At 38.2% G+C, this 27,213-nt stretch overlaps 1 protein-coding gene across 3 annotated transcripts in view; it reads left to right on the top strand.

Moving 5' to 3' along the window:
- Positions 1–27,213, top strand: part of LOC120790448 (cyclin-dependent kinase-like 5) — a 37,907-nt gene that overhangs the window by 437 nt on the left and 10,257 nt on the right. For all 3 annotated transcript variants that reach the window (XR_005707547.1, XM_040127956.1, XM_040127955.1), the window contains exons 2-11: positions 1,866–2,087; positions 4,312–4,346; positions 19,620–19,665; positions 19,841–19,977; positions 20,085–20,205; positions 20,840–20,899; positions 22,929–23,019; positions 23,150–23,339; positions 25,698–25,778; positions 26,660–26,826. Coding sequence is in view for 2 of the 3 variants with exons in the window: in XM_040127956.1 (XP_039983890.1) it covers positions 2,024–2,087; positions 4,312–4,346; positions 19,620–19,665; positions 19,841–19,977; positions 20,085–20,205; positions 20,840–20,899; positions 22,929–23,019; positions 23,150–23,339; positions 25,698–25,778; positions 26,660–26,826 (992 nt within the window). In the remaining variant the exon portion in view is untranslated. The remainder of the gene's footprint in view (positions 1–1,865; positions 2,088–4,311; positions 4,347–19,619; positions 19,666–19,840; positions 19,978–20,084; positions 20,206–20,839; positions 20,900–22,928; positions 23,020–23,149; positions 23,340–25,697; positions 25,779–26,659; positions 26,827–27,213) is intronic.

Consider the following 27,213-nt stretch of genomic DNA (forward strand, 5'->3'; position numbering starts at 1 on the left):
GCTAACACACACACACACACACACACACACACACACACACACACACACACACTTGAACGTACAGGCGAGCTACAGTCCCTTTTAAAAACAATAATTTCACAGCCAGATTTCACCCTGGTACGTGTGTATTGCTGCTGTTCAGGATGTGAGAGAATTGTAACAATCAACTGCACAAATGTATGACAAATATTTACATATACAGCAATTATTTTGACTTTTTTTTTATCATAATGCAACATTTGACCAATCTTTGATGGTTGTTGCTGTTGTTCTTATTTTGTGTTCCTAAAAATGTGTAGTCAGTTTACCTCAAATGGTAGTGAAGTTGTCAGCTGAATCCCTTGTTTTTGCAAAATTCGTACCATTTTGTCTAATTGTGATGATTATAAACCCAATTCAGGCATGGATAACAATGCACTGGTCATATCAGGAGGTTTAAAGGTCTTGTATTTTGAATTCCACAGACTCAGTCCATTACCACGCATGAGTCATTCTGTTGATAGAGACAAAATATATGATCCACAGCAATGCCCAGTGCATTCCTGATCATATTAGCCTTCTAGGTGTAGGCCGGGAGAGTAGTTGGCTAAAATCTGCTCTGGAAAAGAATGGCCGGCAGGGCACCGCATGTAGGTTGTGAAAGGATGAGACGAGGGGAGAAATTTTAACACGCTCAGGTTTAAAAAGGCAACACATTTTCTGTGAAGCCATCAGTGTTTGAGTTTAGTCTGGTATTGTCCTCCTCAAGTTTGCCCACAGTATACCTATCAGTATTCTTCTGTTGATGGTGTACAGCTGAGTAAGATAAGGGAGTAAAAGACCACAAAGTGATGTTTAGTGTTTTGGGAGACAGAGTTTATTTTGCTGCTGAGGTTTTACATACTGATGAGCAGCTCCTGTGCCCACAGCACCGTAGGAGACTGGGAGTGTGAGTAGGCTACGCAAGTCCTTGAGCTTTCCAGCAAGGAGAAGATGAAATGGAGAAAGCGGTATCTGGAGTCTTATCTGATTCAATAAGAGTAGAGAGTGTGTGGATACCAGAGGAGATGCTTTGATCAAATTAAGAGCTTGTTCGGTACTGTTTCACTCTTCAAAAAAAGAGAGTTCAATTCTTTTCATAAGGTATAGTAAACTATGTATGTATAAGGCATGGAATAGGACACCTTACTATTTACCTAATTTATGTTAGAGGGACACTTCACTGATTTTACATATTAAGATCAGTTCACTCAATAGGTGGAATACTACTCAGCCTGTGAAAACAGTTGTATAATGTCTTCCGTGGTTCTGGAGGGACGTTCTAAAGTCTGAAAAAATAACCCTGATGATGTCATCTGGGTTACCCTGAATAATGCTTAAAACTTCAAGTATTTGACCTGTGCTATAAACTGGGGGCATGGAGTCTGAAAGATGAGGGAATTTAACAGGCAGGCCGGTCTAATGTAGATGTTATTAAATGGCATTCTGGGAATTATAGGATCCAGCATTTTTGAAGCGTGACTCATTATGGGGACTAAAAGTCAGGATATCTTGACCTCTGCTACATAGCTTTTAACCATTCTTTTTTAGTCTGTCGCAAATACCCCAACTTAATGAATGTGCAATAATAAATCGCTGGAGTTAACTCAGAGAGTTAGAGCTGTTGAATACGAGTTCTATGCCACTGAAGTACAACTGACCAACTCTTAAAAAAGTCAATTTCTTGAGCTTTCTCGAGGTTGAAGTAGTTAAGTTGACATGTTGTGAATCCATTTCAAAACAAATTGGTTAAATGTATAAAAGGTATTTCACCTCTGGTTGCACTTTTAAAGGTAAGTGAGGATTACACTGTATATATTTTAATTTTGTGCAATGTTTTTGTGCAGGTAAAAGTCAGCCACTGCTGAAGGCATGTGGCAGATATTATGGCTCATAGTCGGCATACACCTCTTGGGAGCCAACAGCTGGCCGGCTCATGCCATCCTGTAGCCGGGTCCCCTCTACCTGAGCTCCATGCACGTCACACAGCATACCTTTTGACTTCATGAAGATCCCTGACATTGGTGATGTAATGAATAAATTTGAAGTGCTTGGGATTGTGGGTGAAGGTGAGATTGCTCATTTACTTCAAATTTAACAATGTGAAGTATAACAGCATATTTTGTATTTGCCCATTCATCTGCATCAATGACAACTAGTCCAGTCTAGTCTTCAGCCACAGCTATTCATGTGAGGTAGCACCCTCACAAATTTGTTGCAGGGCTTTTCAGTGAGCAGTCATTTGATTGTTTTTATCCAATTTGCCTGTGGAACAAGGCTGTTAAAAGCCTGATCTGTTGTTCATGACTGAGCAAACCCAATAAGGTCGAGGAGATTTCTCTTTAATATTCATTCATCAGGAAGAATTTCACTGTGAAAAAACCGAAAGTAGATGTTGTGACCTGAATTCATACTCTTGCATTGTTATAGTAGAAATGAAGAGGTAGATTTGGGGATTCAGTTTATTGTTGCAAATGTCAGTGGGACAGGGTCATTCGATGGTAAATTCTGCTAAAATGCTTCTCATGCCTTTCCTTTTTTCTTGAACAACTTGGATGATATAAAGAAGCAGAGACCTTGAGGTGGGGCCACCTACATGTCCCAGTTTTTAAACCCCTACTCCCACATCCTATAAATTTTATAATGTGTGTGTAATTTGTCACTAGAAGACACAGGGAAACTCTGAGCTGGATTTTGAAAGCTGGGTGCCTGTCCAACGAAGAGTTTGTCTGGAAGGAAATCAGCACATTAAGTACCACATTAAACTGTAAAGTTGTGGACGTTTTTCATTCCGGCTCTGCCTTTGCACTCATGGCACAGTGTGCTCCACTTGATCCAGAATCATAGATTTTTCCTCAGAGATTTTGAGGTCAGTCAATTTTGTTAATTATTTAGGACTGAGTGCTGCATATAGGTTCACCCCAGCAATTAAAAAATATACAGAATCTTGTGCAATTATCTCCACTTCCTTTTTTAAGGAGGAAACTAAAGGGGAGGAATAATTGTAGTGGTTTTGCATCTTTTGGCACATGATCTACAAATGATGTTATTTTTGTTCTTGTAACCTTCTTGTAATCATCTAGTAGTAATGTATTTGTTTGTAGGGACAGATTTTTGTGTATTTACATGCTTGTAGGAAACATCTAGGATTTGAGAGTCAGCAGGATTATAGCAACTATTTTTAATGCGAAAAGTTATATTAAATTCCCATTATTGTATTCATGGCATCCATGTAATTTTATTGTTCATCTTTGGGGTTTCATTTTCTGGTAAGTTAGTTCCTGAATTCAATGCATTTTAGCAGCAAATTCTCTAGATTCCATGAACAAGGAAGCATTTTCAAAAAAGTCACAACTGCATCAGCAACAAATGGTAGTAAAAGTATAATAAAATAAATTGTCTAAACATTCACTGTTATGGATTTGTTATCTCAGGCAGGTTTTAAGTATCTTCAAGCAGATTTTCACATCTTTTTAGAAGTAATGAAAACCAATGTCCACCTGGAATGTAGAAAAACAATTCATAAACATACAGTATGGCACTAGAGAAAAACATTGGCAGTAATGTAAAGTACATGCAATTTGTAGTTCATGTTTTAAGCCATGCAAAACCAATTTTATGTCTTCCATCAATCTGAACTGTGTTAGAAAGAATGGAAATATATTAGAGCAGCATCTTGCAGAGAGTAGATGACTTCGTTTAGCACTGATGTGCTTTTGAAGGAGTGCGGAGCACTTCGTCATATGCCTGCTCAGTTCAAGAATTCCTCTTGAACCCTCAGGAGATGTGTGTGTGACTGCCAGGGTCAATAACATCAGAACTACAGGAGCTTGCCAACACTTGTGTCCTACTTTTTGAGCCACCTCCCTTTTTATAGAGGAGGATGTTTTTCCTTAATTCATGTGAACATATAAGAAGCAATTAAAACCATTTTCACTTTGTAGCAATATGCTGAAATAAAATGGAAATAAAATGGGCTCAGTAGGTTCTAGACTTATTAATATTATTGGACAGCTTGCTTCATGTGAGATTGAGAAACTCTCTAAATCGAGCCAGTCCTTGTTTATTTACGATTATAGACCATGCTGGTATGTTAATCACATATCAGAATTTTTAAACAGAATTTGAGCTGTCAATTTTTGTTTTAATTATTTCATGAGGAGCTCCTTTTAAGTGAAGTAGCTCTACTTGAAAGGCAAAAGTAGCACCCATAACATATGAATATTCTGAATATTCATGAAAAGATTAGCTGTTTTAAATCTCAGTTAATCATGCGGTTTGCTTCTTTTATAGGTGCCTATGGTGTTGTTTTGAAGTGCCGACACAAGGTAAGATCTTGTAAATTTTAATCACCTCAGCCTCTTCTTACTTATTGGTCTTGTCAAACCATTCCAATTATCATGTATTTCATGTAATGAGTTTTCCTCATGAAAAACATCATGTTATCAAGGTAACGGTATAATCTGTATTTTTCCAATTGTCAACAAATCTCACGACAAGACCAAAACTGTGAACTTTGAACAGTGAATTGGTCAGCGAGCGTTGTCTGTATAACCTCTAAGTCTGATATAGCTTGTTCCTCTGTGCCATAGAGCTCCATTGTCCAAAAACTATTAAAAACACATAAATGAGCCACACTGTTGCTGTGGTGTCATATTTCTTCATTACAATAAACAAGGGCAACGTAGCTTATTTTGAGTAAATCCCATATACACTGCGCTGCTACTGTAAATACATACTAGAGCACCAAATTTGTGTTAATCTGTGGCTGAAAATTTTCCCCAACCAAATGAAATGAATTTTTCCTCCTGCTTGAGTAACATTTGCTAAAAACTACAATCCCAGCTCTTTTGGGAAATTCCTGAACTTATTTTTAAAAAAGGAAAGTATTAATTCGTGACTCACAAACTTTTTAAAGAATTACTCTTCAGTAACAACCAATGGGCTTGGGGCTGAAAATCACAGACAAGCTGGGGAAGTTGGAGTCGGACAAAAACATTGTTGGTTTTGGTCTTTTTTTTGGGATTTGCTAACAACAACAAAAAAGACTATCTCCAGCCTTATCCTTTAAAGATGGAGATTGGAGTGTCCTGTGTATTTAACTTACAAAAGTTAAGGCTACATTAGACATTAAGTTTGTGCTTGTTGGAGGTTAAAAAAGATTTGCCGGACCCCAGAGAACAGCAGACCGAGACTCTGTGTTTTTTAAAGGTGGTTTATCTGAAGCAAATGGTCAGTCACCTCACTTTAGTTTACTGCAGTGGTCCTGTGCCGTAGAATTAATGTGATGTTTTAAGTGGCTCCTCCGGACTGCTGGATAATTGGTTACAGTCCTTTTGGCTCTACTCGGGTACTTTAGTTAGAAAGATCTCCTTTGAATGGTAGAAATTGTGTCAACTTAAATACTTCCCCTGCTCCACTTCGTTTGTTTTCGTTCATGTAAAAGTGGCTTTATTAGGTTGTCTTGAAGCAATTAATTTTTTTAGTATAAGAATAAGGAAACCAAATCAAATCAAAACAAACAAAAAAAAACAGCAGGACTATGAAAAGCAGACAACCCACACTGCAGTAACAGCCTTGTCATCTCAGTCCATTTAAGGAAGAGGCTGTGCCAAGAATTGACAGCAATCCAGCATGAATAAGAGACTAACTACCTCCTACTTACAGAGATCTGCACGAAACAGACAAAACACTTTCTGAGCCTTCCTCATCAAAATCCTTGAGGTTTTTTTTTTTCAGCAATTGCTTTGCATCTACTTTCATTACAATGTTCATTACAGCTATGACCTCACTCAGTGTACCCATTAGCCAGGTTTCTAATGCCAGCGAGTTAGCTTAAGTGTGAGATTTGTAAAAGACAACAGCATCAAGACTTGATGTTGAGGCAACACTCAGAAGTGAGGAAAAGAGGAAAGCCCTGCTGTAAGCCGGAATCACAGCCTATAATTACTGGGCTTTATTATTCAGACTGATGGATCCCATTCCTATGCAGCTGCAAAAGCCAATGTCTGCAATTTATACAATAGAACTCCCATCAATAGACCTCATTTAGGTCCACACAACAGATGGAGGCTAGGGCTTTAACACTCTCTTTACTGTTTATTTTTGCAAAAGTCTTACAAAAATCATCACCATAATTGCAGTATTCAAAATCCTTAAGGAAATTATGATTTTTTTTGAATTATTTTTTTCACTGACATTTATTTGCTGCCTGAAACTTTCATCAGAATAGTTTGAATTAAAGTCTGTCTGATACGTCAGCCGGGGTGATATTATTGGCCTATATTACTTTGTCACAGATATGCCTGTGTTGGCATTGACATAGTGGAGCATTTGGTAGCTGAATGGCCAAACATTTCCCAAAGGAGTTGGTGGAGACCAACTAAAGCTAGAAGGAATGAATATTGCGCTTCACCACAGCCCCAAAAAATCAGTCAATGCAGCTTTAAAATAACTGCAGTACACTTAATGCCAACAAATCATCATCATTTTGTGGGAAAGGCTAGGCAAGTTTTTTTTCCATCTTTTATTTAGATGCAAATTATCAAAGAAAAGACATGATTTGTAAAAGTGAAACAATTGACCTAAAGGAGGAATCACATCAGCTATGTCTTATACCAGGTGAATGCTGTATTTTCTTGATCCCAGAATATTTGGAACTGAGTAACAGGCATGTGTGTCAGCAAAAGTGCTATATAGTGGCTATACTGTCTACAATGTGGTAAGAGTACTGTAGTTGAAAAACAAACACTTGAAGAGATTATTCACTAGCCATGTTTCCATTAGTTGATTTGACATTAGTTTATAAACCTAATTTGGAATGTCTTTTAATTAGTTCATTACTCTTTATAAATTCCATAGCATTAAATAAATGAATCACCTTGAAGTCCTACATTTGACGCAATCTCTGGGCCTTGTGTGTGTTGGAAATACAGTTATTTATGCAGTTTTGATAGACTATCTGTTGGTAACTTTTGCTTGACGTGTGAAAGCACAGGAGGATGAATTCTCTGGCTGCAGATCAATATGGACCAGTGCCATCTGGAAAATATTGTATTGTTAGTGTGAATGAACTGACATGTTTTTTCAAGGGCTAACTCAGAGATCTATGCAGCATAATTATGTGTGAATACACACAGAGGCAAGCACACAGTCAAACACACACTTCGTGAACACATGCACACACATAGGCACACATTTGCGCTGCCACTTACAAAACAGAATCACACATTAGCTTACACAGTGTTTGATGGTACTGTGACTCTGGCCTGGGAAGTGAGCTGGCCAGAGAAAATGGCTTCATTGGTATGTAACAACTGCTGCTGAGACGCAGCTGCTCTAGCTTAGAGAACATACTTATTTCACCAGAGACACGCCCCTCGAATTTGGTTTATACAATATATGTGTTTAACGGGAATAATTAGTTCCAAGAAAGATCTGGGGCCAGATATAAAAAGGATGGAAACAGACAAGTATGCATTCACCAATTTCCACTCAATAATCTGAATGTATTTAAGAGGCTGCAAGATTACAGTGTTTACCCCACCATATGCTTTATAGCGTACAAATGCAGACTTAAGTCAGCTGGGCTGGTTGTGGTGTAGATAGGTGACACAGAGAAGAATAATGTCAAAGAAAGAAGTTTGGCTGACATAGCTTGGAGGTTTCAGTCCCAGTCTAGTAGCTTATTAGGCCTAAGCAGCTGAATGTATGTGGATGATTATTATTTTTTTACAAGTCCAATTATTATTCTGGCAAGACTTACTCTCTTCATATATTGATACCCAAGCTATACCACACAAATGGGATAATAGATTAGACCTACAAAATAGGCTATTATTGCTGAAAGTACAGTATATACATCACCGAGTGTAATGGCTGCATGTTGACCGTTGTGACATTCTTAGAGGACTTTAGTGAGTATGTTCAAAAGGTATACACAGTATATGGAAGACTGTTGGTCCAAAATAGACTTGTGTTCTTGTTTAATTGTGATTTACATATAAAAGCAGAACTCAGTGTAAATACTATTCAGGCAGAGTTTAATACATCTGATAGGAAGACTCTATATGCTCTGGTCCAGATATCTTGTGACATCATGTCTAATGAATTCAGTCATTCAGTCACACAAGCTGACTTAATACAGACTGAATGTAAACATCAAGTTGGTATAAAATATTAAGCTTGATTTAGCAGCCCCATATTATTACCTGGTACCTTGTAAGAACACAGTTTTTGTTTGTTAGGATCTTACTCATGTTTTTCGACACTCATTCCTCAGTCTTGTACTATTTTGCCAGATTTCGCCACAGCTTTTTTATAAAGAGGGTAACCAGACTGAAACTGCAACAATTTGTTATGTCAAGAGGGTCGAGGACACTGGGGCACAGAGAAGCTTTTGTCTAGTAGTTCTGGCTCATCCTTCATTAATTTCTTGTCCATGTAAATGGATCACCAAAAGAACATGTTTGGGTTCACTAATTCTTTTTTGGAACAACTCTCTAATGGGAATACAGTGTTTTATTGTGGTGTGTTGACAGGAAATGAGGGGAATACCAGATTCAAGCAGTTTCGAGGATGCTACATCTACATACCGTAAAATTTCTTTTGCCAAGTGAGCCACAAGGATGCTCTAGGACTTTTGTCTGTTGATGCTTGATAAAAACCCTGTGAATTATGCTAATTTATTGTAAGCTAATTAAGAGGCTTAATCATACTTGTGGAGCCTCAGTAAAGTCAATGTTCAGCTGTTTTTAAAATAACAAGTTCAAGCTAAAACTCTTAAAAAACTCTCTTAAATAAAAATACACTGATTGTTAGACAGGAATTATTTAGATAAAAGTACATTGATTTTTTAGACAGGGATGATACAGAATTTGTGAATATCTGTTTTTTTGGTATGCCAAAAACAATGTCTTCAATCCTGGAGACACTGCATGAACTGTAAATGTGAGATTAAAAAGTGAAGAAATGGCACATTTTTAAAGTTTAAGTTATGCTGATGAACAAGTTCGTACAATGTATACAGAAGGCACAGTCAAAGGCTCAGTGGAAAACTGGCCGTCATATACCCTTCACCAAAATTACCACGTATATGCAGGTTTTTTAAACGCAGGTAAACCTGCTTGAAAAAAGGGCAATTTACCCACTGCCAGTAGATGAGTTTGCCTTTCTGTTGTGTGGTTTTTTTTTTTCCCCTTTTTCTGCTGTGTCACGTTCAATGTCCTGAACACGCCGGAAAACAGGGTTGGTAACAGTAGAAGGCAGCATGGAGGCCAGTGACTATGTTACAGCGGTTACTTACTTACTCTCACCTCACTGTCTTGCCAATGTTGCATCTTTCAGTGTTGCATACCAAAAACAAAATTGCTGTTTCACATTGTTCCCATAAGCTTTAAAAAACAATAAAAAAAAATAAATGTTACTGGCTATTGACATGTCAACGTTCGTAAGTTCAACGCGCTTCATAGCATCACGCCCGAAAAGGGACAAAAATTAGTGTGTCCACTTGGGTGATATGTTTCCATCACTGCCGATTGGAGCTGGAGCCGATAAATACCCCTGACTAGTGATCCGCGAATGAATGCCCTTTTCCTCTGAAGACAAAAGCCAGATGTTAGTCGGTGTTAGTGGCTTTTTGTTCAATGTGAAAGGGGCTATAGAGAGAGGGGAGACGCTAATTGTTGGAATGGGGTATTGTGGCACATATTCAGACAGTCTATCTGCAAGAACTTCATAGTTGCACTCGGTTGTAAACACAAAAAGTGACAGAACAAGAGAAATAGTTGCGTAATGAATGAAAAGAGAGCTAGAGAGAAGTTGAGCCCTGGCTCCTTTCTCACAGCCACATACCTGGCCAGTCACTGCATAAAGTTGGCGTGAATGGCGGACTCTCACTTTTGGAAAGTTACAGAAAGTGTCGGGTGCAAAACTAGACAGATCAGTCAATATATCGCCAGGAAGTTTTAACGTTGACTAAGTGCAATGGAAACAGACTTAGTGAATAAATCATGACGTTTAGCGTGTGACTTCAGTGTCACTGAAGAGACAAAAATAGCGGCAGACATTAACATCAGATCTGTGTGGAGCAATGAGGAGACTGTAATTAATTAATATATGAAATAAACAAAAATGCCATATTTCCATCATGTTTTCAAATGTTTTCCTCCACCCTGGCTTTGACCTGTGCTCTTTTAATTATGTCATCCCATTGTGCAGTCTTCTTCTGCAATGGTTCAAGGGCACCTGACTGGAGAATTAGTGCCACAAATTGTTGATTTCAATGCACCCATCTTCTGATATTTGCCTGGTAGTAGATGGAAACAGACATTCATTTGCATTTTCTTTCTCTGACTTTGTGGAAATTTGTTTAAAATTTGCACTGGATGTGGATGGAACTAAGCTCTACAGTTTGCTTCTCTGTTTTCTAATTCAAGATGAGTGTTACCTAAATGGCCATAATGAAGTCAGAAATGTTGTCACACCTATTTTTCTTCGGTTGCTTATCCTGCTTGTATTTTTTTCATCCACATTTTAAACTTGGTAATCTTTGGTGCTGGGGTTCCATTTGTTAATTCACTGTGTTGACGAAACTGGGGACAACCGTACTGAGAGTAGAAACCACCCTTTTTGCTGCAGTTTGACCCTGAGTTCATTGACACATTACATGGCATGTTTGCTCAGTGTAGATTAGAGAGCAAGCTCCCTCATATATGGTTCTCAGTTGACCCAGCAAAGAACTGTTTTACAGTCAAAAGAGAAAGTTTCAACATGTTCATCATGTGTTGTTGTAATACAAATAAGTTAAAGGAAATAGATTGTTATTACATAACTGAGTACTGTGTGTAAGATTTTTCGGAGCAAGTGTGGTGCTTCATGAGACAGGGCTGAGCAGAAAAAAAACTAATTCTATTTGACCAAAAGAAAGAAACTTTGATTCCATGAAACTTCTTGTATGCATATTTGCCTCTTTGCTTTATTCCACTGAAACTATACTTTAGAATTAATTGAAAAATAAACTTTTAAACAATTGAGGTTGTAAACTGAAGTTCCTTCTTCTTTTAGTGTCCTTGAATGTATGACACACTTTATGTTTATCTCTAGTTTCACTGGCAGACTGTTTTAAGACCTCCCTCCAAACTCTAGGACCTGTTGAAACTTACCTTTGAAACTGGTCCGATACAAAGAGGGTAAACATAGCTGTAGTGAGTATTTATTTAAGTGTGGAACACCTCTTAGGAATGCACACTACACCCTGAATGTGCTTATCATCCCATGAACTGGTTTCCCCAGCCATTCTGTCTATAGAAAGGTAAAACATTGACAGCATCTGGGCTCTGTATCTTCAGATTAACATTCTCTTAAATGATGCATTGAAATAATTGTTAAATGTTTTCATTAACCAAAGGAGATTTATAGAATTAAGCTTCTTTATGAAAAGCCCTGGCCCTAGCTGCGGAGGTGTTCTGGCTACATTTTGACTGGGACTTAGCCAGAGTCAGACATGTGTCAGTCTTTGACCTATGTTTGCATCATTGAGAAAGTATCTGCGCACAGAGAAGAAAAGTCATCACTGCAGATTTTCATATCATATCACCAATAGAATCCAGGTTTCACAGTAGCGTGTGATGACTGCTACATGAAGATATTTTGAAGTAGACTGCAAAGAAGGTGTGTTTGAGGAGTCGTCTTCTATGTCTATTCAAAATCAGAAAAGATGGCTCTTTTCATATCAAGAGAAAAATTAAGTACAGCCTGTACACTAACTTCGCTTTTGGTAAACGTACGACTGCTATGTTTGTTTTTGTCATCAGTCTATGGGCTTGTTACATCCTTACCTAATTGCCTGCTCGGAAGACTGCACATATAAAAGTAAGATCCCATTACAGTGTTGACAGAATGCAGATGAGAAAGCATAGAAACAGCAGGTGTAAATGCCTCTGAGGAGGCTGAGAGACTGTGAGCATGTTTAGAATACCCACATTCATGTTGCATTTTATAACAGTTTACAGTTGCTGTTCCTTAATATTCACAACAGAATTTGAATACGCAAAACACTGTCGAGATCACATGAAGTAATGCATTATTTATTATGCATGTTGCATTTTTTTAAGTTTAGTTATATCAACAAGAAAAAGGTTTGCTACCTACACAGAAGTATTTGACATAATGTAAAGTTAGGATTCCTTGAGATATTTTGCATTTAACTTACTGCATAGAGTATATTTCTGTAAATATACATAATGTTGACTGTAGTGTCTGACTTTGCTACACTAAATCCTATATGTTGTACAAAGTTATGATTATGAATTTGTGTTTTTACACTAAATAAGACAAGTAATATGAGGTGACTGTATTCTGTAAATTGAGCATGTGATAACTCTTCATAATAAGTGCAAAAATTTGTCTTTAAAGGTAAGCATTAAGTGAATTAAGAGTTTTGCAGATTAAAACTTTGGTGTTGAAACTGAGGCAATGCAGTCATACATTTACTGAAATATTGGGTTCAAGTTAGGCCGATTGGAAAAGGAACAAGGCGGTTGTTAAACCTAATTTTCCTTGAGAACCTGACACTAATGTGATGTTGGCATGAAAATCTAAGAGAGAGGTATCAGCTTGAGTTGATTGTAGATAAGCATGCCTCTTGACAGGGATGTCCATGCATTACTTGACATGCGAGAAGAAACAAGACAGCTAAGTAAACAAGCAAAGCAGTTTCCCTACTACACTATGTAAGAACTTTCATTACAGACAAAAAAAATTAAACACTGTGTACAGGTTGCATTGCACAATCAGTCCCATTATTAAACATAAACAAGCAATTTTGAAAGTTGAAAGCAAAGAACACAGTAAGTGCTATACTGTGCAGTGAAAGGCATCACATGCTCACATGAGTCATACTATTATTAGCAAGTGAGCAAGAACATACAGGACGTGGCATATGCCAAAAAGGGTCTACAGGCACAATGCTTGCTTCTTATGGTAAAGACTTCTGGCAGCTCCAGTATGGTGTGGGGTTGTATTTTCCTGGCATGGTTCAGGTTCACAGAACCCCTGAGGGCCAAATACCGATGCCAACATGAAGCCATTCTTAGTGAACATGTTCAGCCAATGGCGATGCAGTATGTACAATCCAACCAGTGGTATTTTTTACAATGATACAGCTAATATAAAGCTATACATCATGAAGTATTTTGGTATTAAGATCAAATGTCAGTGATATTTTGACATTTTCCTCTCATGGTGTATCACTCTCAGCCTTAAGCACATGACTTATCTGCCAGCTAGCATGGAACTATGGGTGCCTCTGCTCCAATAAAGTTGATGAACAGTGCACACATATAAAATTTTAATCAGATTTGTACCGCAGCGCAGTTACATCTATCTGCTCTCTGTCTTATATATCTCCCTCTCTCTGAAGGTAGCTCAGATGGTTAAGCACATACCATTTATCAAGGCTGAGGCCAGGTTCAAATGCCGCCCTTTGCTGCATGTTCTCCCCTCACTCTCCCCTGCCCTTCCTGCCAATCTCCACTGTTGCTGTCAAAAATAAATAAAGGCAAAAATGTTCCTGGAAAATTTTTTTTCAATAGTTAATCCAAATTTAATGAAAGAAAGTAACAGAAAACTGTTTCTTGACCTCCCATTTTTTGTTTATTCCAGTTCTACTTTTGTCTCCTTACTACCGGTCGCTATTGCTAGCTCCACTAGCCTACATTATGGTGTAGCAGTAGCTTGATGTTTTTTTTGTGAAAATTTTCACTAATGCCTAGTTTGACATTTTCTGAAATACCCTTTCTTGCTGAGAGTTAGATAAGAAGATTTATACCACTCTTTCTGGTAAATATGACGCTACCGCAAGAAGCAGCTGGTTTGCTTAGCTTAGCAAAAAGGCTGGGCATGGGGGAAAACAGCAGGCCCCGCCCATGTCCAGAGATAGCAAAATTTGTCTTTGTGCACCTTTAAATATCACTAATTAACATGTTATGTCTTGTTCATTTGAAGGAGTGAAGCATTAAAAACAAAATTGTGCTATTTTACTAGTAGAAATGAGAGTGGTATCCATCTTCTCATCTCTCAGTAAGAAAGCAAATAAGCATATTTCTCAAATGTCAAACTATTCCTTTAACTTATTAGTATGTAGTGTAACAGGAACACAAGTAGAAAAGACTCAAACTTAGGAAATTTACTCAGTATTGTCAGTTACACAGTAATATCTACTCTATCTAAAGTTTGCTAACATTAGCCGCTAGCTACTGATCATACCAGAACAGGTAAGACTGTAGCAGCAAAACCTCGTAGTGTAATGAACTAAGAAAGGGTGCGTTGCATTGGTTGTCTACTTAACTTTTCATTTTTATGATGGAGAATGTGTCATTTTTTTCCTTAAAAGTTACAAAGTCTCACTTTAATCATAAGAATATGTCTAGCTGATCCCATTGCTGTGTGGAAGAACCGACGTAATTAGGGCCTCTACAACCCATAATAGCAGTCGATGTTAGTAAGACTGCCATGGAAGAAAGTCTCTCATTTTCTACTGTGTAAGTTATATTGTAATGTATTACCACAGTATATTCGTTAAAATGCAGGCACAAGATGATCACAAGCAGCAGATGACAACTACACAATGCTACACATTCCCATTCCCTGGTAGACATGAAGTTATAAGATAAAGCAGCAAAATCTGAGCAATCAGATCATCAAGCCTCAGCAATTAGAGGAGAAAAACCTGCTGTGAATTAGGGTGTGACCGTAAGTGAAGTACAATATGCTAAAAATTTTCAACTCAGAGTAATTTCACACCTTTCTTTGCTGTGTGATTCATGGATGATTTACCCTTTAATGCTGCGTCACTTAGCCCACTTAGAAGAAATCTATTATCTGCTGGAAATGTTTGCGCTGCTTTTGCCGGTGACTTTGAGTTGTTAAATGGAGATACCACACAATGATCCAAAAATGAGTAATTAGTGTATTGACTAGATCTATTAAGCCCATCACTGTTTTTGGGCGCTGCCATGCAGCATCAAGTGAGTCACCACTGCTCTGCAGTCATCTGTTGTTTGTCCTATCTTGATCATAAATGTTCCTTTTTTTTGGATTATCTTTTATTTTAGCATTGCTTCAGCTTGATTTTTTTAGGTTGCATAACCGATGGTGCTTTTTCCACCGATAATAGAATTGATGCGGTCGGCTTAAATTTTATTCCTCCTAAACAAGCTGAGTGGCTGTCAGTAACATCTAGATTTATTTAGTGGAGAAAAAAAGTCTATCCGCCCCCTTTTGAAGGGAACAGTTATTTTTGCAAGCAGTGAACAGAAACTGGGACATGAGAGGAAAAAAGGACTTTCGCATCTAGCATTAAATGGGTCACCTTGAATGGCGCACTTGTCTGTGCAGTCCTATCAGGAGCCAGAGTGCGAGAGACAGAAAGATGTAAGAGGGGATACATGTATCTTGTCTAAATGTTTAAGTCGTCGCTGTCCCCTGATATATGGAGGCTATTTCAAGACTAATTCTGAAGCATTGTCGAAGGCAGACTGAGTGTCAGGCCCAGCCCACCTGTTGATGTATTCTTAGGGACTGGAATTTCACATCCTGGATGTGGATGTTCATTCATTTTCAGAGTTTCTCAAATCTGTTCTGAATGATCCTACACATTTCTTAACCTCTTGTACAAAAGGAAAAACTGCACCTGGAAACTAGAAGTCTTTGGCGATAAGGCTTTTGTTTTTACCCCAGTAGTTATTAAGTCCTCTTTGTTTATGGCTGATTACATCTCTGGTTGTCACTTGTCAAGGCATATACCATAAGGTGAACTAGGTCCATGTTACTGTGAACAACCCCCATAAGACTGATGTTGCCGATTGGGATGTTACCTAAAAGCTAATATGAATGGATGGAGGAATGCACTGACACTGGCTTTGTAGGCATCAGATGACGTGCTGCAGCAGGCCTAGTTGGTCAGAGTCATTACTATTCTCTTTGTGCCTTATATTTGGCTCTTCATGGCCTAAAAAAAAAATTTAGTTTGTAACATCAGCACAATATGAAGGATAAATAAAAACATCGTCACATGGCACAGTGGTAAACAGTCTTATACCGTATGTATAAAGAAATCCAAGGAAAATCCCAGGAAAGGTTTGAATTCCAACAGAAATACATTTGCAGTTCCTTTTTTGTGTTTTCCTTGAGGGAACTTACTTACTACCAAGTGAACATTTTTTTGGCTTTGCACTCTAGATCCACCAGACTGTTATTAACAAATTTCACAGCCAAGCAGTTCATGTTTAATCTCCTTTTTTGGACAGTGTAAATAGACATAAAATGGGATCTTGGCATTATTAATCTGATAATATTATGCTCTGTGCAAAAGCAAGACTCCGACACTAAATTAGTGCTCTTAATGCTGGGTTCAGTGTTGTAGTTTGCTACAAGTTTGGCAGCACACACCTCAAACCAGATGAAAAATATGACAGCATGATGCGCGAAGAGTGAAACACAGCACAGTTATGACTGCATCCTCCACTGACTAATTGTGCCTTGGAAGACACAGGAGATAACTGGTTTAATTAAGAACATGAACAATGAACAACTTTGTAATTAATCTGGTTTCTCTTATCATTTCCAGTGGGCGATATTTACATAGTTATAAAACTGATGTATCGGTGTCTCTACTTTGAATTGTGAAAAACTGAAAAATAATCCTACAGTATAAGATCTAATCACAACTTAATTGATGTCGGAGCAGATGTTCTCCAGATGTTTTCAGTGGCAAAAAACCTACAGTGGCATTACTGACTGGGGACGGGCCAGGAATCTAACATCAATGAAAGTTTCAATGCAGAAAGAGCAGTGCTGCATAACTGTTTAAATGAACTAATACTATAGACACTGTACCTTTAGGTGCCTGACTTTAGAGGTATTGAATAGATGGTCTTGTTTGGCCCAAGTGCTCAATCCTTGCTATTCAGGTCACGGGAGAGGGGACAGCATGCTCATAGTAAGTAATAATTTACCCAGTTCACTTTTTTTCTTCCACATAAATGGGCCTCGCAGTCCACTGCCACATGGGAATTCCTAAAGAGCTTAAAATAAAATGTTACACAAAAAAGGTTCAGAGCAGTTGGTGTACTGCACTGATCCCTCCGACATGAACATGCACACTTAAACTGCAAACGTATTTGACTGTGGCTGTGAACAAATGAGAGATTAATGTGAACACAAGTGCTGTATTATTGGTCTTATACTGTATCTTTGGAGAATCTGTTATCATTCTGATGGCAGTGCTTTCTACTTTTTGTACTTGAAGCAGAAATAACCTGAACTGCTTAAATGACTGATGAAATGTGCTGTGAATTGGAGCAAAGAAAGAGGTTACCTTGGGTCTCTGAAATTTTAAAGTCTCTAGTTGGGTAGTTTAGGTGGTTTTCTGTGGAGGTGGTGGTGATGGGAGTGCTCTATGCGAGGACGCACGTTTGAGCCCTCCACAACCCTTAAAAGCAAATGAATGAAGCACACACAGCGAAGTGAACCTTGTTCGTTTTCCTTCTGCCATTACAAGTGTGTGTTTACCAGCATGCTGCTGTGTCCAGTTCATAGACTACAGAAAAAACACTTTTTAATGTCTGTGATATCAACAAGTGGTTTCAGAAGGGATGTTGGATGTTGATTTAGGTATACTGCTTTTTTTCATCCACACCAACATCCGAGTGGTATTTAAGAATGTGGATATTTTTCTGAAGGCTACTGATCACAAATATACTCAACTTGGTGATAATTAATTTCAAAAATTGTCTGAAAAGAATACAAACAAAAAAATCAAAAATTAGTCAACACTTCTGCATATAATACATATTCAGCTAAAATGTAGATTTTAAAATGTAGAATGCCTGCGAGTCGTAACCATGATCCTATGAACTATACTTTGACCTTTTTTTGTTGATACTATACATGTAGTTGTAGATATGACAGTTGTAATATTTTGACACATTTCATTGCTTCATGTACAGTACATACAGTTAAAGCCTATGATTTTCACGACTTCTGATCCTGTTAAGGTGAAATGCACTGTAGCCACTGATCTGGTTTTATTTCCTCTATTAGTGAACAGGATTTAGACATATAAGAGGTTATTTAATTTACCCCCTACTGTGCATCATTCCCCTTCATTCAGACTATCTTGCATATGCACAGTACAGTGACACTCATTAAGTTGACCCTGCTTTGAGTCATCTTATATTTCTCCATTATGGAAGGAGGGCTCACTGTTCACTGTGGTCCATGTTGGAGTGGTGTGATGCTGCCTCTGGCTTTCTGACGGGGGGAAACTGGAGCACAGCTCTTAGCCATAGGCAGAAATACCAGGCCTAACTAGGACATGTTGCAAAATGGGGCTATTGGTGGGGCGTCTCTCACGGAGAACTTCATGTAGGGATGAGGAGAAGTGTCTCAGGGAAACAGTGTCATTAGTTCTGAATTTCATTGTTTGCTCCACATATTATTGATTAGTTCATGCCACCATGCCTTTAACCAGGTCACAAATACTGTTTTTGCAGGATTTTTTATAAGGCTTTTTCCACTTTTCCAGGTGCACTGGTCCTATATGCACTATATTTCACCAGTGAATCCTCAACGTGAAGACATGAACATCGACTTAACATGAAGCAAAGTCTGCATGCAACCCTTCTCACAGGGTGCATGTCTATGTGATGAGATTTTCCCTCAGACTAGGGCTGCAACTAAGAATTATTTTCATTATCAATTAATCTGTTTATTTCTTTGATTAAGCGATCAATCATTTGGTCTATAAAGTATCAGAAAACAGTTTAATCCCAGTTTTTCCAGACTGAAGGTGACTTTTCAAGTGTCTTGTTTTACTCAACCCACAGTCCAAAACCCAGAGATATTCAATTTACTGTAATGTGAGACCAAGAAAAGCAGTAAATTTTCAAGTTTAGGAGCCTGTAACCATTGAATTTTTGACATTTTTGCTTGAAAAATGACTTATTAATTAATAAATTGTTAAATTATTATCAAAATAGTTCTGTTGATCGACTAATCTACTAAGCAACAAAGCATTGCAGCTCTACATAAGACTGTTTCATATGACAAAAAACTTGAAAGATAAAACTCATATTTTAATAGAAAAAAATATAAGGAAAAATTAGCAGAATTTAGTATTTTCCATTCTCCTAGCCCCGTAATCATTGTACATCCCCTTAGATTCATCTTGAGACCCATTGTGGGGGTTCTGACCCACAAGTTTGGAATCACTGATCAAGATGATACTTTTATTACTACTTTTATTGGAAATGGTAATTTTAATGCAAACAGGTATTTAATTAGGTGATCCTCTATGTAGATTTGGCTATAAAAATACATGTTTGTATTTAAAGATGCAGTAATTTAATGCATATCTTTTTAGCCAAAGCCCACACAATGGAATGCAAAATTGTGTTGTCAACTTATTGTAACCATTATACTTTTACGTGTATGTGCTGCGAGTCATCTGCACTTCTGTGTTTTATTACTGTCATAATGTAAGGGCAGGAGCATTGAAAAGTAGAATTGATTTCTCACTAGCTGCTATGCTTTCATTGCAGGAGACCAATGAAATTGTGGCCATTAAGAAATTCAAGGACAGTGAAGGTAAGAGGGCTCTCTTCTCCGATGAGGATAACATCATCAGAGAACACTTTTGTTTTTTTATTGTCAAACAACACATCATCTTTATCTTTATTTCTGTTGGGGTGCATCCCATCCTCCTCACTACTTGTAAGCCCAACGTAATCCTGATTTCCCATTCTGTCTCACCTCCATGCAGAAAATGAGGAGGTTAAAGAAACGACACTACGGGAGCTTAAGATGCTTCGCACCCTCAAGCAGGAGAATATTGTTGAGTTGAAAGAGGCCTTCCGCAGAAGAGGAAAGCTATATCTTGTCTTTGAGTATGTGGAGAAGGTAAGCTCCTTCTACAGACAACTCCTTCATTAGGTCTGCACTGATTTTTTTAATGTTAGTCATCCCGTTTGGTTGTGATATTCATTTTTTTGGTTGTTCTTGTTTAGAATATGCTTGAGCTGCTTGAGGAGTTACCCAACGGTGTGCCAACTGAGAAAGCACGCAGCTACATCTACCAGTTAATCAAAGCTATCCACTGGTGCCACAAGCACGACATTGTTCACCGGGGTAAAATCTCTCTTTTTTTATTAGGACCCATGATAGTGAGGCAGAGAAGAGATGCTCTAAGCAGGCACAGGCTCATGTGGTGTCAACAGAGTGCAGCATTTACCACTGCTCCATCACTGGGAACCATCTGTGCTTACATTTTTAGAAACAACTAGAACCAATTCTGTACATCAGTCACATCTTTTGCATAATTGTGTAAAATAGAAATATGAGTCTTCTCTCTTGAAACAGTGGCTGTAAAGGTTTTCTGATGTGTTGTAACCACCACTCTATTGTTCACAAGACGTGAGCTTTTGGCGAATCATTGGCAGCCGAGCAGGAAACCAGATGGCCCATGTGAGCTTTTGGCACACTGAGAGCAACAGAGCAGGCATCCAAATGGCCTGTGGTATACCCAGGCACACATATGACAGTGTTATCAAGGGTTTTGATGTATAAATTATGGTTTGACTTTACAATCTGTGAATTTTCAGTGATAGAATTTGATTTTTCTGGTTCTTTGTTTGCTTTTCTTTTTTAATGAAGAAATATCATTCACTTATTTAATTTATTTAATTTAAGTGATGTTGTAATGATGATGCCGCTCACAAGCTTATGTGTTGTCTTACTCCCCATCTGTGTTCTTCCTTCTCAGACATAAAGCCAGAAAACCTTCTCATCAGCTCCGATGACGTCCTCAAGTTATGTGACTTTGGTGAGCCCCTCTATTAAATACTCACACTGTAAGAGTTGTAAGAAAGGTGGCCAGACAGTCAAAGCTGTGATGTTAAATGAATGTTTTCAACAGAAACTATATTTGGCTGAAACCAGTGCATCAGGAGTGCAGCAGCAAGGCTTCATCCGGTTATCTAAAGCTCTATGTGCAGCCCTCTGTTGTGCTTTTCAGGCTGCTGCTGTGCATTCTTCTCTCATCTCAATTAATGAAACGTGTTGGAAAACAAGACGCTAATCATGCTTTGATTCAATCTGGTAGTGCCACAACAAAACAGGGGGAAACGGAAAACATGGCATAACCAGCATCATGTAGGCAATCTGGAGTGAGAGACTGAAGACCTGTTGTTTGCTCTGTGTCAGCCAAAGGCAGTGAGTGAACAGACATAGGCCAAACAGACTCTGCTGTGAGGGTTTACATTTGGGACTGTGCTTACTGAACATTTATTTTCCTCGTGTGTTGTTTGTATTTTAAGTGTTGCAAAAAAGCAACTTAGAGAAATATCCAAACTGGAAGTGAAAAGCTCATGCTAACAGCTGTTAGCATCAGTTTACTTCAGATTGACAAATTTTCCCTTTCCTTTACGCCTTTATTAATGCAGAAATGGAAAAGTGACAGGACATGTTCCTGGATAGTTTTTTTTTTTTTTTTTAAGGAATTGTTTTGAGAAGTACACATTTTTGCTTTGCTGCTGCGAGTTAGATAAGACGATGTACTCCACTCTACTGTCCTTACACTAAAATGTGAAGCTACAGCCAGGAGGTGGCTATCTAGCCTAGCATAAAGACCAAAAACAGGGGAGATACATAGCCTGGCTGTGTCCAAAGTTCCAAAATTCGCCTACCAGCACCTCCAAAGCTTAGAAAGGTAGGGGAATTTTACTTGTGGTTTAGAGCTATCAGTTGTTTTTTTTTGTTTTTGTTTTTTTTAAATCAATGCACGTATAGACTGTAAATTTTGTATTCGAAAATTGCATTTTGAATATTTAATTTTTTACCCATGTTTCCCATGTAAATTTATAGTCATTCTTCAGGATTATGAGAATTGAAGTAAAGTTTTTACCCACATAGTTAAAATCTATATGAGAGGATATAGGTAAACAATAACCAGGAACAAAGGAGTAGTTTGATATCTTGGGTCACTTATTTGCTACAATATAGCTATATAGCTAATACGGCTATAGCCAGCAGACTGTTAGCTTATCTTAGCACAAAGACTGGAAACAGGGGGAAACAGCTAGCCTGGCTCTGTCCAAAGGTAAAAAACTGCCTACTAACTAAAGCTCACTAAATACCATTTTATATTTTGTTTGTTTAAATCATATAAAATCCAAATTGTAAAATTGACAAGTTGTGGTTGATGTAGAGTAGAGTGTGAAAGTATTTCTTTGGCAGGCCAATGACTTGTTTGCACTTAATTTTTTTGTGTGGATTAAACAAACAAGATAAAATATGTTAATGGCTGAGTTTTAGAGATGCTGGTCGACATTTTTTAGCTTCGGACAAGGCCAGGCTATCTGTTTTCCATTGCTTTCTGTGTTTATGCCAGCTAAGCTAACAGTCTCGTGAGAGTGGTATCGGTCTTCTTATCTATTTTAGCAAACCAAAAAATAGAAGTAATTTCCCACAATGTTGGGGAAAAAAACTAATCTTTTAAAACTATTAGATTTTGACAGTTTTTTGTATTTTTAAATTTTTAGTCATGCTTCAGGATTATGAAAATGAATTGAGAGTTTTCCATATTTTAACAGTTACATTTTTTTTGAGTGAATATGTGTTAAACTATATCCAGCGTTAAAATGACTTAATATTCCCAGAGGAATCGTCATCTCTCCTAGTGTACATGAGAACAGCTTTCACCTATCTCAGCTACTTTGTAACTTACGCCTTTGAATCATTATGAGCGTCCAGAGAGGTACCCAGCTGAAATCATTTTTAGGTGTCTCAGCATGTAGAGCATATCAAAAGGCTCCTCATCACACTATACTGCTTCCTCTGTCTTCTCTTGCCAGGCTTTGCACGTAATCTCTCAGAGGGGACTGATGCCAATTACACAGAGTATGTGGCCACTAGATGGTACCGCTCTCCAGAGCTCCTGCTCGGGTATGTCCAGTAATTTCTATACACCAACCTACACTGAAGTGGAGAACTCAGTCACTACACTGACATATCCTTTAAGTAGCTATTCCTATGCCTGGCCTTTATCACCAACCCCTTAAATCTCTGGTCGCAGGGCTCCTTACGGGAAGGCAGTGGACATGTGGTCAGTGGGCTGCATCTTAGGAGAGCTGAGTGACGGACAGCCTCTGTTCCCAGGAGAGAGTGAGATTGACCAGCTCTTTACCATCCAGAAAGTGTTGGGACCCCTGCCACCAGAACAGATGAAGCTCTTCTATAACAACCCTCGCTTCCATGGGCTGCGGGTAATGTTAGGACACACGTCACACTCTTTGCCCCAACCCTCACTATGGTTCATTCTGCTGACCCATGCCTCCACGTTGCTCTCATTTCTGCTTTTTTCCTTTTCTTCCACTTGATCTTCTCTGTATTTTGCTGTCTCTCTATTTGTGCTTCCTCCTCTTTCCTCTTTTTCTTCTTCCCTTATTTATTTTTTCTCGCTGCTATGTCTCTGCACTCTCTGCTTGTTTTTTGTTTTTTTTCCTGGCTGCGTTTGCTGTGCCGTGACTGATTGGATCACAATGACTCATCGTGTATCATGTATCCTGTATGCTCTGTGAAGGAAGGCTGTGATAAGTCTTCTGTGGCAGGCTGGTGGTACAACAGACCTGGGTTGCCCTTCCCTTTCCTTTCCTAACCATGCCTCAGGATATAATTATTAGTTTCCAAACTGCCCCTCTGTGAATCCCTGACAATAAGGACCCTGCTTGATAATGATGTTTTTTTTATTAATTATTTTGGACAGTCAATTACTTGGTGTTGGGACTGACCCTAAATTTTTGTCTAATTCCTGGTCATAAATGTACATGCAAGTTGTTTTCTACAGTAAACTGCTCTCACCAGTAAAACAGGCACATGTTGGATGGCCATGTTCTTGAGTTAAAAAAAAGCAACTGCTATTGTTAGTAGTTGCTCAAGGAAAAAATTCTCTATTTTCCACAACATTTCTATGCCTGTTGTCATTTAAATAGGTAGAGAGCATCACCCTGCCTGCAAACTTTGCTGATGAGTGGACATTTGTACTTAAGCCCCTGTTTAACAGACAAATTCTCCTAATAACAGCGGGGAAGACCATGGCACGAGCAATGAAAGGAGAATAGTGTTTTTAATGGAAGCATGCAAGCCGTTTTCATTAAAATATTAATCCGGCAGACCAGCAAGAAACCACACAACACTTGAGAGTTAATGCAGGATGTTTCATGGTTGTTTTATCACACTGGCCACCTACGGACTGCTTTCTGTAACACTTGGAAACGTGTGATGTAAAAAGAACAGCTTCTGGACGTTTTGTTTCTGTTTTTTTGTTTTCTTTTGGCAAACAGCAGATTCAAAATAGTCAGAATGAAAATATTCTATCAAAAGACTGACAGATAGTCTAGATGTGGAAGAAATCACATGCAACAGTGTTCTTGGTAAACTGTTTTACAAAATTTATATTAGGAGTAGTAGCATCTGTAGTGTAACATCAGAAGACATAAAAATTTTAAAAGACACACTGTGGGGATTTAAAAATATTTTACAACAGCATCATCATATTTAAATGATATTCCATGCGAACTTAGATTTGATTTTTTTAGTTTCCAGAAACTACTTTAGTTGCCGTATACAGTGAAAAATAACAGACAGGTCACTAAAGATAACATGTGAAAACCACATTGCAGCAACAGTAGTGACACTAACATGCAAACTAACAGATATGCCAAGAGGATAGTAGTGTAGTTCAGGAACCCGCCCAGCCACAACAACAAAAAAATGTATTTAAAACAACCAATCAATTTATAAATTAAGGCCAACCATAAGCTATGACCAATAAAACAGACAATAAATATAAAATGAAACCTTCAAAATTAACAATTGTAAAAATGATACATATGAAATGAAACATTAACAGTAGTGTTAAAACTACAAGCCATTCTCAGGAAACTCGCAAGTATAACAGATTATTCAGAAGGTTCACAACTGTGGACACAAAAGACTAAATCAGTCACTCAACACACTTTTTTGATCACTAAAAACACCAAACAAACCAAAACAAAGTTTCAGCCATCTTCTTTATTCTTTCCTCCAAAAGTGTCTCTAATGAATCAGGAATCAAACCAAATATAGGGCCAGCTTTGTTATCCTGTTTATAACATTAGCAATAATGGTGTTACCCCAACATATAACGGCATAAAACCAGGCACTGATAGAAAACATTTATAAATGTCCTACTGACCTCGAAGAACTTAAAGTTAAATAAGGAAAAAGAAGCTGGACCACTTAAGCACAGCATTAACCTTTTTTGATCGGATCAATTTCATATCAGTATGAACCTCCAGACATTTGTATGAGGAAACAGTTTCAGCCTGTTGATTTTCAATGGGAACTCGTGACGCTCTTTATTTTGTGAAGGGGCTATAACTTGTTTCCTTGTTTTGGTAACATTGAAGTTCAGGTTATTAACTTCAATTGGAATAAAAACAAGTACTCCTCTAGCCTACACACAACACAGGTGGCTGATGGTGCTAGTCCTTCTACAAAGTAGCTATCATTGGATTAGTTATTACTTTGTTCAGGCTATATTTCTGACTGACTGTACTGTTTTCTACTCTCTCTTGTTTCAGTTCCCTGCTGTGAACCACCCCCAAACCTTGGAGCGAAGATACCTAGGAATCATTGGCGGAGGCCTGCTGGACCTGCTGAAGGTAAGGATCACAGGTCTGGCAAAATTGGCAATGCTGCTCTGCTGGGGAGATGTTTTTATTATTACTTTTTATCAGTCTCAGGTTTATTCCTGGTCACTTAGCATCCATGAAACGTATCTGAAACCATAAAAACTCAAATTTTTATAAACTAAACACCTGATAATTGCATCATTATCATCATGTTTACGTCGTGACTACACGATGCCTCTTCACTGCTTTAGCATCTCTCAGCTTATCTCCTGGTTCCAGCACTGCTGTTATTGCTGTGTCTGCACTGTAAACAGGAGCTTCATGTCAAGAATGAGGGCTGTGCTTGTGCACTTGCACTTTTCCCAGTAGATAATGATTCACTACTAACATAATGTCATCTCAGGACTGACTTCAGCAAGGCATCTATCTCATTACTAATCCGGCTTTATTGAGTTGAGTTTAGACATTAATTGAACAAAATATATTTGCTGATTGCTAATGCAAAGCTGCATGACTTGCAAAGAGTAGTTGTCTGTCTGTCCTGAGAAAGTGAGGAAGTTGCTGCCACTATAATTTTTTGTTATTCGAAAACATAATTGCAGTTCAGTTCAAGGGTTTTATTTTGAGTGCATTCACACAGAATTCAGCTTTCATTAAAGTCTATGGAGACAGGTTATTAAACATACTGTATTTATTCAAGTAAGAAAAAAGAAAATGTCACAAATCATATTTTACATCATCTTTTCGCTTGTTTGCTGACTGTAAGACCCAATTAAAGGCAGCAGCTATCTGACTTTTTATGGTAATGGTAGTGAGTCATAATACCATGGCTGTTTCAGTTTGTTTGCAAGGTCTGGATGCTCATGGTGTCTTGAGGACTCACGGTCTCGCTCTGTGTGTTTGTGCATTAGAACTTGCTATTGCTGAACCCGACAGAGCGCTTTCTCACAGAGCAGAGCCTGAACCACCACGCCTTCCAGACCCTGCGGCTGGTGGAGCGGCCGGGCCCACCCACACCTACACCTGTACGCTCCTCCAAGAGAAAACCTCACCATGGAGACAACACCACCCCCAGCAGGTCAGCAGTGAGCACTATACAGTGTTGCTAGTTTAAGCTCGTCAGTGTTTCCCTGTTGTTCACATGCATAAGTTAAAGTGTTTTTTCTTATGCCAATGTGACCAGTTTTTTTTTTTTTTCCTGTCAACAACCCCGCTGAGGACCGTTATATCTGCAGCAGTCACTGTCTAGTGACATTTTTGCAGAATATCTTGCCCTTTTTTAGATGACTGAGACACAGATTGAATCCTTGAATCTATTGACATACAGAAAAAGAAAATGAAACAAAATAAAAGAAACCATAAATAGCATGTAAAACAGACATGGTGTTATACATAAAATTGAAGTATGAGACCAGATAAAAACACCAAAAGTTGAAATGTCTTATTTCCATAGTGGTCCTGGACA

This window comes from Xiphias gladius, chromosome 6, assembly GCF_016859285.1.
Source record: "Xiphias gladius isolate SHS-SW01 ecotype Sanya breed wild chromosome 6, ASM1685928v1, whole genome shotgun sequence".
Taxonomy (NCBI): Eukaryota; Metazoa; Chordata; class Actinopteri; order Istiophoriformes; family Xiphiidae; genus Xiphias; species Xiphias gladius.